The sequence below is a fragment of the Meleagris gallopavo genome, chromosome 3, assembly GCF_905368555.1.
Source record: "Meleagris gallopavo chromosome 3, MGAL_WU_HG_1.1, whole genome shotgun sequence".
In the NCBI taxonomy this organism is placed as follows: domain Eukaryota; kingdom Metazoa; phylum Chordata; class Aves; order Galliformes; family Phasianidae; genus Meleagris; species Meleagris gallopavo.
Window position 1 is genome coordinate 17,617,728 of NC_139406.1, and position 13,459 is coordinate 17,631,186.

The 13,459-nt window shown below is 37.3% G+C and overlaps 1 protein-coding gene across 30 annotated transcripts in view; it reads right to left on the reverse strand.

Moving 5' to 3' along the window:
* Positions 1 to 12,350, reverse strand: part of LOC116216434 (uncharacterized) — a 393,379-nt gene extending 381,029 nt beyond the window's left edge. For all 30 annotated transcript variants that reach the window (XM_085220380.1, XM_085220388.1, XM_085220389.1 and 27 more), the window contains exon 1: positions 10,804 to 12,350. In XM_085220380.1, coding sequence (XP_085076506.1) covers positions 11,138 to 12,295 — 1,158 coding nt within the window. In that variant the 5' untranslated portion in view covers positions 12,296 to 12,350 and the 3' untranslated portion in view covers positions 10,804 to 11,137. The remainder of the gene's footprint in view (positions 1 to 10,803) is intronic.
* Between the last annotated feature and the right edge of the window lie 1,109 nt (positions 12,351 to 13,459).

Genomic DNA, 13,459 nt, shown 5'->3' on the forward strand with positions numbered 1-13,459 from the left:
TGCGGGAGAAAGCAGAATCCAGTGCACGTCTGGTCACTTTGAAAAGTCATTCTGCATATTAGCTGCCAGCTGGCCAGTCAGCACAGGAGTACAGCCAGACAAGATGTAGCATGCTAACTTGCCCAGTAAAAAAAAATTTAGGGTAGATAAGAAGAAACGTAGAAATATCAACAAAAGGATGATATAGAAGAAATCTCTATGGGAAAACTCTAACACATTTCAATTTGACTACATTTTGCTGCCATAGGATAGAAATTAATACGATTTTATTATAGCATACTCTTCTCATAGAGCATTGGACTTGAATTTATTAATGAAGCTTTGTTAATTTTCTGTTTTTAAACTAATGGCTGGGTGCCTACAGCCACGGAAAATTATTTACTCTTTTTGTATTGAAGGAGTGCGTAGATAGGATTCATGCTATACATGTGATAGAAAGATAGAAAGAATAAATGAGAAATGTGGTTAAGCAATGAACAGTCAGTGGGATTGATAGACTTGGCACTTTGCATGGTATGGTCAAGCACACTGGCTGTAATTTTGAAGTCAGTTTGCAATAATTCTGCTTTTAAGAGTCCCAGATGTGCAGCAGAAACAGCACTGGTGCCATGAAGCAATGCATTTCAAGAACAGCAGAAAATAATGGAGGGGTCCACGGCCAGTTCCCTGATCTTATGGAGCTCTTTAGAATCAGTGGGAAATTGCCAGACACAAATTACCTGTTCATGGAAGATTACATGCACAGATGTTATTACTTGGTGGAAAGTGTAACTCTACTAGTAACATTAAAGGTGCAATGTCCAGAATGTTAGAATACTGAGAAAAAATCATGAAAGCAGACAAATTATAGAAGTGAAAGGCTTTTAATATGAATGTCTGTTTGGACAGATATTCTATCTCTACAGTTGTCTCTCGTTATCAATAGATGCATTGGATCATATCGGATGATACTGGAGGCTTCTTCCTCTGAATAAAAGCATTTCTTCTTACTAAGCGGATTTGCCTCTAGCAGACTCTGAGGAAGTATAAACTTCTCATAATCATTTGCAAAAGGGCTCAATTCAGTAACATTCTGGTTAACCTTAAGGGATTTTTTGAGTAAGAATGGATTTAAATACACAGTTATATTTAGGAACATGCTCATATGCTTCAGTGATTTCTGATTTGAATGGAAAGCCGTAGCAGATTCAGGTTAGAAAAAAGATTGCTTGCAAAGTTGAAAGATTAGCCCACCTTAATAGACAATATTAACCCTGAAAAGCTATTTAACATGAGAACTGAACTCATTATGTTTGTATAATCATAGAATGATAGAATCACCTACGTTGGAAAAGAACCACAAAATCATCCAGTCCAATTGTCCACCACTATTGTCACCAATAGTTCTCACTAAACCATGTCCCTCAACGCAACATCTAAACATTCCTTGAGCATATCCAGGGTCATAGCCTCCACCACCTCACTGGGCAGCCCAATCCAGTGCCTGACCGTAAAAGCACTGTGCCCGAAGGTACTGCCATACCAGGACAATGCACAGAGCAGAGGGAGCAAGCTTCGGATCCAACTCCTGCACCCAAAAAGGTGTACATACATTTTATGTATGTATGTATTTTACATGCACTATCGTAATACAGCCATGAACAGAAGAGATATCAGAGGCCTCAAAATGTAAGAATAGAAAAGGTAGCATGCTTCAAGTTCTACAGATAAACTAAAATAGACGTCTGGGATGCCATTATGAAACAAAGTGATCAAGCTATCGTCTGAAAATGTCGCACACAACAAAAATAAATCTGCTCTGCAATTAACTATATTTAGATGAAATATGTAAAATCATAAGCCAAGTGCTAAATAGTCCTTTATAGTAACTTGATCTGAGATTATTTATATCTCATTAAGAATTTTGTGGTAAATTGTGTATGGATTGGTTGGTTCTTTTTCTTAATCATCCTGATGAAGTAAAGTACTGTGAAGGTCTTACAGGACAAGGCCAGAAAAGTCAAGCATACTTGTTCATCATAACATATCTACGTACAGTTTCACACTTCCAATCTATTCACTAAAGCATCACACTGCCAAGGGGATGTAATTATAAGTGGGATTTCACACTCCATCTCTCTCATACTTACTCACTCTAGCGTGAAACAGCTAGAACAGTCAGGTAAAAATCAATGAGCTGCATACATGTCAGTAAAGAGGCTAGTAGTGTTACAAATAACAGTTAAAATTGTACTTTAAATGGTGGGAAAAACTGTCTATTGGTTGAATTTGCTGAGATTATCAAATCTTTCAACAACACTTAACTTAGTATTCATTATTTCACTGCGTACTAATTTCTTTGTATGAAGTACTGATTGTGGCATGAAGAGATGAATTAATTGACTAAATGTCTATATTTTCCTCAACAAACACTTCCTGTGCAAGAAAACAAACAAACAAACAAACAAAAAACAATTAAATAGCCTGATGTCTCCCTAAACTTCAGAATATTCGGGTCGCACTTTGTGAAATTTATTGACATTGATGTCAGCTACTGCTAAATAGCCTGGCATCTAAAAGTCCGGTCACTACATTGAAACACCTTTTGATCACTATTGGTATTCTCAGAACTTGGAATAAAGGTGTAAGTTGAAGGGTCACATGTAGCCTTGCCAGTGCTTGGAGCTGTTTAGTCACAGTCTGAGATCTGAACTTTAAACTATGCCACTAACAGAAGTATTTCTTCTTCTGGATTTATTTACAAAATAACCAGTAACAATACACAATCCAATCACAGCAGCTATGATCTGAGGATTTTGTGGAGTGGAAACACGGAATGACAAAGCCCTTCTAGCAAATACAGTTAATAAAAGTCCCTAGCATTCCTGCTCTGCAAACAAGTTCTGGAATGGAGGTCTTGAACACTGAGTCAGCCAATTCTATGTGGCTGTACGATGCTTAACATTGCTTTGGCAGCATGCAACATGACTTGTGTCATTTCCTATTTCTTCTTTGGTCATCCTACATTCATAGCTTATTGGGAAGGTGTGGGAAATATGGTGTATAAATGCATCTGTTTCATATATATGAGAGAAGCTTAAAAACACCACCTTAAGCTTAAGTAGAAATGTTAACATTTAGGTTTATCTAACACTGGGAAATATGCCTCATAAATTCAAGCTATGATTGTAATAGTTAGTGAAAGTTATTTTGGAAAAGAAGTCTGTGACCAGAGTCATTACTGAAAAACAAGGATTAAAACCAGGCTTTATAATTCTTGCCTGCTTACTACCAGCTAGTTTTAATAATATCCAGATTAGAGAGAAAACCCTGCTAATTTGCAAACTTGCTCCTTTTGAGTAAGTTGCTTATGCATGGAATTTTCATTGTTTAAGCTATGTATCAAAGAACCTTAGTCAAAGTCAAGCCTCATTAGATGTTTCACTGACTGCAAGGTTTCTTGTTTCTTGATCATCTTGAGGAGTAGCATTTATTTTACTAACTGCCAGTGTTGTAAGCATCCACATCTGAGCTAAGAGTCTATTTCCTTTCCTTGACAGCAGAGAACAGTAAACATTTTTAGGGCTTGAGTTATTTAATTTCCCACTTTAGAATGTCAAGAGTCCTGTCCTAAATTCCACTGATTAGAATTCCAGTGACTACAAAGAAACTTTAAAGTGACTGATTCACACTGTAGAGATCTGCCATGCAGAAATTACAGTAGTCCAATTAATCAGGCTCTACATATTTTTAAGAATGATATCTTTGTACTGAGAACAAGGCAGAAAGAAGTAGGGAAGGCAATTTTCTTCTGTTTTCCATCAATTCTGTTTGTCTTGTTAGGTACCAACTCTCAGCAAAGTATTCTGGATTCCAGATGAGTGCTTGGATCTCATCTTAAGATGGGAGTTGGAAACTTAGATTCAGTGGAAGAGATAGGACAGAACTGGACTCAGATGCCAAAAATCTGGTGTTGGAATATACTACAGCCTGTATATTCTTTCAACTGTTTCCACATTCCATCAACCTTCCTCATGGACATACTACAGGGAGAAACCACGATGTGTCTGATTTTGCTAATCTAAACAGCATGCTGCTTTTCCTAAATTTATAAGCTTAATCTAGATATTACTGTAGATATTTTGTTTCTAGGTTCTTGAGTGGAATTTCTTCTTCAAATTTGACTAGGAAGTCACTGTTAGTGACTCTTGTTAAAAGAGACTATCTACTAAGTATAACAAGAGACACTTTTCACCTCCTGCTAGCAGTCTGTACAAATTCTGGCTACTAACAAATGTATGGATAGTAACTTCAGGACAGAAGTAGTTGTTCACTACTAAAAAATATAATTGAAATGGTCTATGATGTGGCAATAGTATTTTTGCTCCCATTTCTTGCCTCTCAGGATCATTATTATACTCTAATAGTTCATATCCTTCATAGTGAATGTTTTGTCCAATTCATTTTCTTTTAAGAAGTATTCAAATGAGTGATTCTGACAAAATATATTTTTATTCTAGCTCAACTTTTTATAAAAGAACTTAAAGAAAAAGAAGGCAGAGAAAAAATCGATTTATGAATTGTCACAAATGCATTAGGACAAAGAAAATATTTTCATGTAAGGTCATCCTAGCTATTTAAAAAAAAAAAAAAAAAAAAAAAAAGGAAAGATAAAAATGTTGCTTTACTCATCAAGTGGAACAATGTTTATCAGGATTCCAGAAAATCCTACATTAAATTTTTGCACTGAGTGAGGCAAACCAAGTGCATCAAGCCACATGCCTCACGTACTAGTTAAGTTGCTAGTTATTTTAGACTATGGAGTGACAGTCTTTTCTATTTCTGTGCTCTACGCCGTGCTTAAATGAGGGCTGAAAAAACATAGCATTTTACTGTAAAGGTTATGACATACACAAGATGCAAAATATTTTATTTCAAATCCTTGCCCCACTGAAAACCTGGGAGAACTGTACATTATACAGCAAACATTTAAAGTATAACAGCTATTTCAGATAGGAGTGGGAGGCAAGCACTATTGGATTCTGAAGCCAGCAGCGATTTACACATGCTGCAGCTTGCAGCAATTCATTCAAACTGTTGCTGCATTAGTTCACTTGTGAAATAAAATAGACTATTTAATTGTCACTGTGGAGGTAGAGTAAAAAATAAAAATAAAATCTAATCCTGTCTCTGTTGATAGAAACTTTACTTAACTAAAGCATTCTCAGTTCTTAAGACATTCCACTGTATGAGACTGATGCAAATAAAAGATTAAAAAAAAACTCCAGACATTTACACCTAAAGCATTACTACCACTTAATTATTCTATTGTACAATAAGATCTATCCTAATATTCTGCTGGAGATATCAACCCTTAAACTCACTGATCTAAGATAATCCTCCCACTCATTTGTGCTTTGACTTTTTGGTACTAGCTGTTCATTGACTACAGAAATCCCTTGATAATGTAACTCTTGTTTCTGAGCAGCTCTGACTTAGAATCTTTCTTTAACTACAGAGGTTCAGTCCTCTTGTAAAGGAACTTCCATACAGTGTTAGGGGACTAACACCAGTAAAGAAACTGAATTGTTAGTGTGATTTAAAGACAGAAACTTCACTGTTATTGGAATTTATGTTTCTAAATTCTTATCCTCTGCGGTCTCTGCTTTTAAAAGCATCACTTTTACAATAACTGCACACAGCATATCTAATACTGTCTCGAGCTCCTTTCAGTAAACTCCAAACTGAACAGACAATTGACAGAGAAGACATTGATTGTCTTATGGGAAGAGAAGAAAAATCTCAGTATTAAGTGAGAGGTAAATTTCAACACCTGGAAGAAGGCATATATACATCTGCTATCTTCATTTGATTATGTATCATCTTCACTCACAAATCTATTGAACACTCATAGTCTTTCACAGATACAGAAAAGCAGGTTCTTATTAACTTCAACATGTATGTAATTCTGCTTTCTTTTGAAAACTTTGAAATTAATCATAGTCTTTAAAACAACTGAAGGAGTCTGATGAAGGTTAGGAAATTGCTGCTGTGTTTTTGTTCATTGCTAAAAGTACTGCTTCCAGTTCTACAGAATCATCAGGGTTACCAGAAATTTATAGAACATCTACTCTGACTGACTGGCATTCAGCTAAAGTAGCATGTCTAATCAGCACTTAAGATCTTGCCAAAGAAAATTTTTCCTCAATATTTTGAGAGACCTGATCTAGTTCAAGACTTTTGTTTGAATGTTAAGAATGATTGAAAATAAGGTAAACAGGACATCTGCTTTATTACATATTGATTTATCATTCTCATCAATCTCTTTCAAAGTATGCTCCTTCTGCTGGACATTTCCCAGCTGCTCGTCCCCTGGTGTCTACCAGCAACCCTACTCAAAACAAGAATGCTTTCAGCTTTGAATATCTTGAATTATTGTTCAGACTTCAACCACTGAAAATGCAGTTAATTGCCTCACAAGCTTCTTCTTTTCTCTCAAGATTCAATTCCTTTGTATGACTTTCTTCCTACTCAAGTCTTGTGGCAGTATTTTCAGAGTACTTGCAGCACCAGATGATAGGCTGTAACAAGTTTTTAACACTCTAGTGCATAGGACCAGATAAAGTGCTACTGGCATTGTTCATTTCCAAATACTGCCAGCACTGTAAAAACATTCTCAAGTTAAAAGTTCATGAAGTGTATGTGAGACATTGTATTCAGACTACTCCTCCCCCTAGACATAATCATTCACACTGTTAATCTGAAACTTGCTAAGCACCAGAAATATCTTGTGATAAACCAGTGGAATTGCCTCAACTCTTCAGGTTGGCAGGGTATACTCTTCATCTTCACCTTTGTTTCTCACTCATTTCACTGTCAGGGAAAAAGAAAACATGTCCTCTTAAGGTGCTTGGCTACTTCTCACACTGGGTCATTTCCCAAAACCTTGTGTTGACCATTAGAACATTCTGAAAACTAATTTTTCCAAAGATTAGCAGTATTTTTAACTAAGCAAAGAATTTATCTGTGTCTGTAGCTCTTCCTACTTAGGAAACTTGCACAGTAATCTGCCAAAAATTTAGCATTTTTAAAAATGTAAGTGTAAGCAGACAATCTGTGTTTGAATCATCTTAGGAAAAAAAAGAAAAGAAAGCCATTTTCTCTTACCCTTTTCTCCTACAAACTAAGGCTTTGAGTCACACAGTCAGTTAGATTCCTTTCAAAATGAGTTTGGGCATGCTAATCACCTCGCTAGCCAACCCAGCCCACTGCAAATCAATCCAAAAAGATGAAATTAAAATATATTGTGGGAGCACTTTTGCTATTTCTTCAAAGAGTAGTTTCCATTTCAAGCTGTGGGATAACTTCTGTTGTATCTGTAAAGTCTGAAGTTTATAAAAAATTATTTTTCCTAAGTGACTATCTGCTGTAAAGTTTGCAAAATAAAGTAACAGGAAGTGAAACAATAATAGGTAAGCTTTCCAGGTGGTATTATTTTGGGGTAATAATTTTATATACCAATTTTACCATATGCTAGATTATACTTCTTCTGAGGTACAAGCCTTGTCCCACTGCCAGATAAAGAATATTTCTTCTAGAATTCTGGCTGCTCTCACAGTTTGAATCCACTTATATCGCTTCTGTGTTGGGTTTGGTAAGATACTATGCTTGACAGATTTCTAGAGTAATCAACAGTTTAAAATACTGTGCTAAAGAATAGTACTGGAATTTCAGCAGTAAAGTAGATATATACTTCTCTTAGCTATCTTAGGTTGGCCTTGGGGTGCATACATAAAATAGCATTACAGTTTCAGGCTCACAGTTTGTAAAAAGGCTGTTAATCACATAGACCACAGATCAGATAAAAGTTTCAGGTAAAACAAAGGAGTTTGCATGGACTTTCCTAAAATAAATGTTTGCTAGAGAAACCAGATATTGTTATAGTTCAGGATTTTCATTTATTTATTTATTTTGCAGAGGGTGGGAATCTTTTGTGTCTTGTTTTGCTTTTTTCAAGGTGTTCTCTTGCCAATTTTTTTAATAGCGAGTCTTCAACATCCAACATCATAACATTAAAAACAAGAAGAAATAAACAAACAGCAATGATCTCTAAGCAGTTGAGGTGAAGTCTGTTTCTAAAATATAAAAAAAAAAAATCATAATTTACAGAAATTATACATTTGCTGAAACAAAACTAAAGGCATTTGTCTGACTACTGTAGGTACATTTTGCAGAATCACAGAATTACAAAATCACAGAGTGGCTGAGGTTGGCAGTGGCAGGGAGTTGTGGAGGCCACCTGATCCTGGCTGCTGCTAAAGCATCCAGAGCAGACAGCCCAGATCCGTGTCCAGAAACCTGTTGAAGATCTACCAGACGATCCACAATCTTTCTGATTAACCTGTGTAATATTCTGTCACCTGCATAGTGAAAAAATGTTTCCTAATGTTCAGCTGGTGTTCCTGTGCTCCAGTTTGTACCCACTGCTTCTAGTCCTGCGACTGTGCACCACTGAGAACTTGGCTCTTTCTCTTTTGCAGCCTTCCTTCAGATATTTACAGATAGTGACGAGATGCCCCCTGAGCATTGTCTTCTCCAGGCTAAACAGTCCCAGCTATTTCTTCCTGCCTCATGAGTTAACTCTTCAGTTTCAGTGGATTAGTGAAAGAACAAAGCTACTTTTAGCAGAGTCCTATAAAAATATAGTTGCAGTGTAGAAAGCAAGACAACTGTTATAAATAAAATAAAATGAATAAAAATAATTGAGCGATACTGGAAGTTTCACAGAGAGTTTTGCGAGAGTCTAGGTCTTTCCATGAGCACAGCTGCTGGGGCTGTATTTGAAGAATAAATAAAAATAATAAAAAACAGCATCCCAAGCATTCTTGTAACAGATGGAGAGCTGCAGCATTGAAACCAGTCGGCATTTGGACAGAATATTTCACTTACTTCAGAATACATCAGGGTCCTAAATTATGCTGGGTTTTGGTGTTTAGAGAAAAAAATAAGTGTGTTGGAACTAACAATAAGCAAACCTAAAATCACATTTGAATTAGATAATTTCAATGCCAAGCTACAGAAAAACATGTTTTCTAAGTTTCAGTGTTTTGCTTTTTCCCTGAGTCCCCAGAGGGGCAGCTATTGTTTTGAGCAGAAAGAAAGAGTTGCGGAGCATTCTGACATTCAGAGAAGCAAAAGCTATGAGGAAATTCTTCTTGCAGAGAATCAAATGATATCAGGGTGGGGGGACCTCTCTAACACAGTGTTCAAATCATTTAGTAAATTTTGTGATAGTAATTAGGATTAAAAGAGTGAGAGGGAAAAAAAAAAAAACCCACACACTTCCCACTAATTCTGTGGCACACACACAGATGCACACAAACAAATTTCAGTATTCATTGGTCTGAGATATTTTCAACATATAAACAAAATTACAAATTCAACATAGACTTCAAACAGGTGGGTTGAACATATCGGCAAGGTTCCTGGGGTAACTCCATTAAAATTGGTGGAAATATTCCAGGAAAAAGCTATAGCCATTATGAAGCAAAAAATTTCTTAGAAGCAAACATTTGTGAGTTGTTTCATTTAAACAGAAACATATTCATTATCAATAGGCCAGTTAATCCTTTTACACTATGGATAACCAATAAACTGCAGTATATTATGGTAGACTAAGTTATACTATTGTAGACAATTCTAAAACTGGAAAGAACTCTCAATGCTGAAAATTAGCAGAGAATAATTTTCTTTCCACCAAGAATTGTGTTTGTTTGTTTGTTTTTTTCTCCTTAAGAGACAAGTTCAGAGGCTTTCATAAGAAACAATACATCATAGATATTTATTGAAGTAACCAGTTACATTGCTGGATTTATTTGACAGTGTAGGCATGTATGACAGTAGCCATAAGGCCTAGGGGAACACAGATCAATGGCCATCAATGGCCAGCAAACTAAAATGAGGAAATGTAATCTCTCTGCAGGAGAGGTCTGTCATCTTTTCTAGTTCTATGACTTGAAAAGGATCACAGGATAAGCAAACTAACAACAAAGACCAAAAACATCCCCTCCCAAAATTTAAGTGCAGTAAACAAGATATTTTAATTGCTTTCTGTTACACTGGCTGTGCTATCTGGTTATGATACTAAAATGTTGCAGGGATCTACCAATAACAAATGCAAGTATTGGTTACCAAAAGAATAACTAATTTACATTTATTATGTTATACAAAAATCTACAAGCACATTTATTATATGAAGGCTCTCAAAGGCACTTAAGGAAACAAAGAGAGTAAATAAAAAATAGTTACACAGAATATTACCAGTAAAAGGAAAAACAAGCAAAAATATCTTTAATAAGCTATCACAACAACAAATGTCACTTGTATACTTCTTCATACTCAAGTATTCTAATCTATTCTAGATTAACAGTAATAACATTAATCTTACACCACTTCTAGGAAAAAATGTTCCTTCGACAGATAGGAAGAACAAAAGAGAAATAGCTGTCAATTCAGAGGAGCACCATTTTACTTCATGTCCTCTTATGAACTCAGACTTTGTCACGGAGTTAACGAGATCAATCTACACCCGTGACAGGGGGCGGTAGGCCCCTGCCCTCCCCTTCCCAGCCCACAAAATGGGAAGGAAGGGAGGAAAACAAAAAAAACAGCGGCAACAATCTATGGAGGAAAACTTATTTTACTAATTATGATATCGGAATGCAAGATAACACAATATAATACAATCTGATTGAAATTGAGACTAATAAATCAAATAAAACAGGAGAGAGAGAGAGAGGGAGAGTTCCCGATACCGATTCAAACCTGAAAAGCTTGGAACGGCCAGGAAAGCACCCTCCAGCACCCACTGCCAGGCAGTAAGAGACCGCCCCACCCGGAAGGGTCAGATCCCATGACTTCTGTAACGTATGGGGATAGGTGCCTGGAATTGGAGCATTAACACTTTAACTCCCAGTATACTACATGATGTATTGATGCGGAATACTGAGAACCAAACCAAAACAAAAAAAAAAATATAAAACCATGACATTCCACCCCTTATTCTACATCACTACATCATGCTTAATTTATATACATATATAAGCGAAAAAGATGATTAAAATGCATTACACACACGTCTATATACATATACATAGAATTATCGACTGCACTCCCCCAGCATCAAGTTTCCTTGTGGTACACATTGAACATCCCCGTTTTTTTGCATTACCCACCAAGTGGTCCCAGGTCCCTGGGCAAAAACAGTACCACGGAGTGGGTTGCCCTTTCCAGAAGCTGGAAGAACCCAAACTGCTTTTCCCAACATGTTCTTTACATGTACAACAGGGACTTTATCTCCGTCTACAGTAAGTAGGGAGCTGGATTGGGTAGGACCATCACGATTGATAGATCCTCTGGTATTGACTAACCAGGTGGCTTCTGCCAAATGCTTTTCCCAGTGTTTAAATGTACCGCCTCCCATTGCTTTCAGCATAGTTTTTAACAACCCATTGTATCGTTCAATTTTACCAGAGGCTGGTGCATGGTAGGGAATATGGTAAATCCACTCAATGCCATGATCTTTGGCCCAAGTATTTACAAGAGAATTTTTAAAATGAGTCCCATTATCTGACTCAATTCTTTCTGGGGTACCATGTCGCCACAGGACTTGTTTCTCAAGACCTAATATGGTATTTCGGGCGGTAGCATGGGGTACTGCATAGGTTTCAAGCCACCCAGTTGTTGCCTCCACCATAGTAAGCACATAACATTTACCACTGCGAGATCGTGGCAAGGTGATATAATCAACCTGCCATGCCTCTCCGTATTTATACTTTAGCCATCGCCCTTCCCCCCAGTGTGGTTTCATCCTTTTGGCTTGTTTGATTATGGCACATGTTTCACAATCATGAATAACCTGTGCAATAGCGTCCATAGTTAAGTCCACCCCTCGGTCTCTAGCCCATTTATGTGTCGCATCTCTCCCTTGGTGACCCGAGGTCTCATGGGCCCATCGAGCTAAAAATAATTCACCCTTGTTCTGCCAGTCCAGGTCTATTTGGGCCACCTCAATTCTGGCAGCTTGGTCTACCTGATGGTTATTTTGCTGTTCTTCTGTAGCCCGACTCTTGGGCACATGAGCATCCACATGGCGCACCTTTACAACCATATTCTTTGTTCGGGCGGCAATATCTTTCCACAATTCAGCAGCCCAAATAGGTTTACTCTTTCTTTGCCAGTTATTTTGCTCCCACTGCTGTAACCATCCCCATAGAGCATTTGCCACCATCCATGAGTCAGTGTAAAGATAAAGCATTGGCCACCTCTCCCGTTCAGCAACATCCAAGGCCAGCTGGACAGCCTTTACTCAACACCCCCACAATGAAAAGATCCATCTGTGAACAGAGCATATTTCTTTTCATTTTCTGGGTTCATTGCTGGTGTCTATTAAAACAGGGGTTAATGAATTGAAACTGACAAGAAGAAGGAGGAAAAAGGAAAAAAAAAAAAGAAAAAGGCACTACCCAGACTGAGCAGTGCTCAAAGTTTACAAATATCCCAGAACACTGGCAGCACGCCTAGTCTTTCAAGGTCAAGTTTTCCAGCACAGAAACCTAAACTACTGATAATGCTCCCTAACGAAGCTCTCTAAGAGCAGAGAGAGAGATTCGTTCTAAAAGCTAAGAAATAGAACTATGCCCGCATTCTCCACCAAAATCTGTCACGGAGTTAACGAGATCAATCTACACCCGTGACAGGGGGCGGTAGGCCCCTGCCCTCCCCTTCCCAGCCCACAAAATGGGAAGGAAGGGAGGAAAACAAAAAAAACAGCGGCAACAATCTATGGAGGAAAACTTATTTTACTAATTATGATATCGGAATGCAAGATAACACAATATAATACAATCTGATTGAAATTGAGACTAATAAATCAAATAAAACAGGAGAGAGAGAGAGAGGGAGAGTTCCCGATACCGATTCAAACCTGAAAAGCTTGGAACGGCCAGGAAAGCACCCTCCAGCACCCACTGCCAGGCAGTAAGAGACCGCCCCACCCGGAAGGGTCAGATCCCATGACTTCTGTAACGTATGGGGATAGGTGCCTGGAATTGGAGCATTAACACTTTAACTCCCAGTATACTACATGATGTATTGATGCGGAATACTGAGAACCAAACCAAAACAAAAAAAAAAATATAAAACCATGACAGACTTGTTTTCCCTTCTGCTAATTAAAGTGGTAATTCTCAGAAAGTGGTGTTGGAAAGTGTGCTTACAATAAAATCCCTTACTTTGAGCTTGTCTACAGCATTGTGATGAAAAGACCTGAAAGAGGGGGAAAAAATCTTTTTCAAGCCTTTTGTATTTTTTAATACAATTCATAAGGCCTCCTGTAAATTTATTTTACTTTGAAATGAACTTCATAAAGAACTAAGAAAATAATAATCATGGTACCTATTGCACAAAAGCAACAGATGTG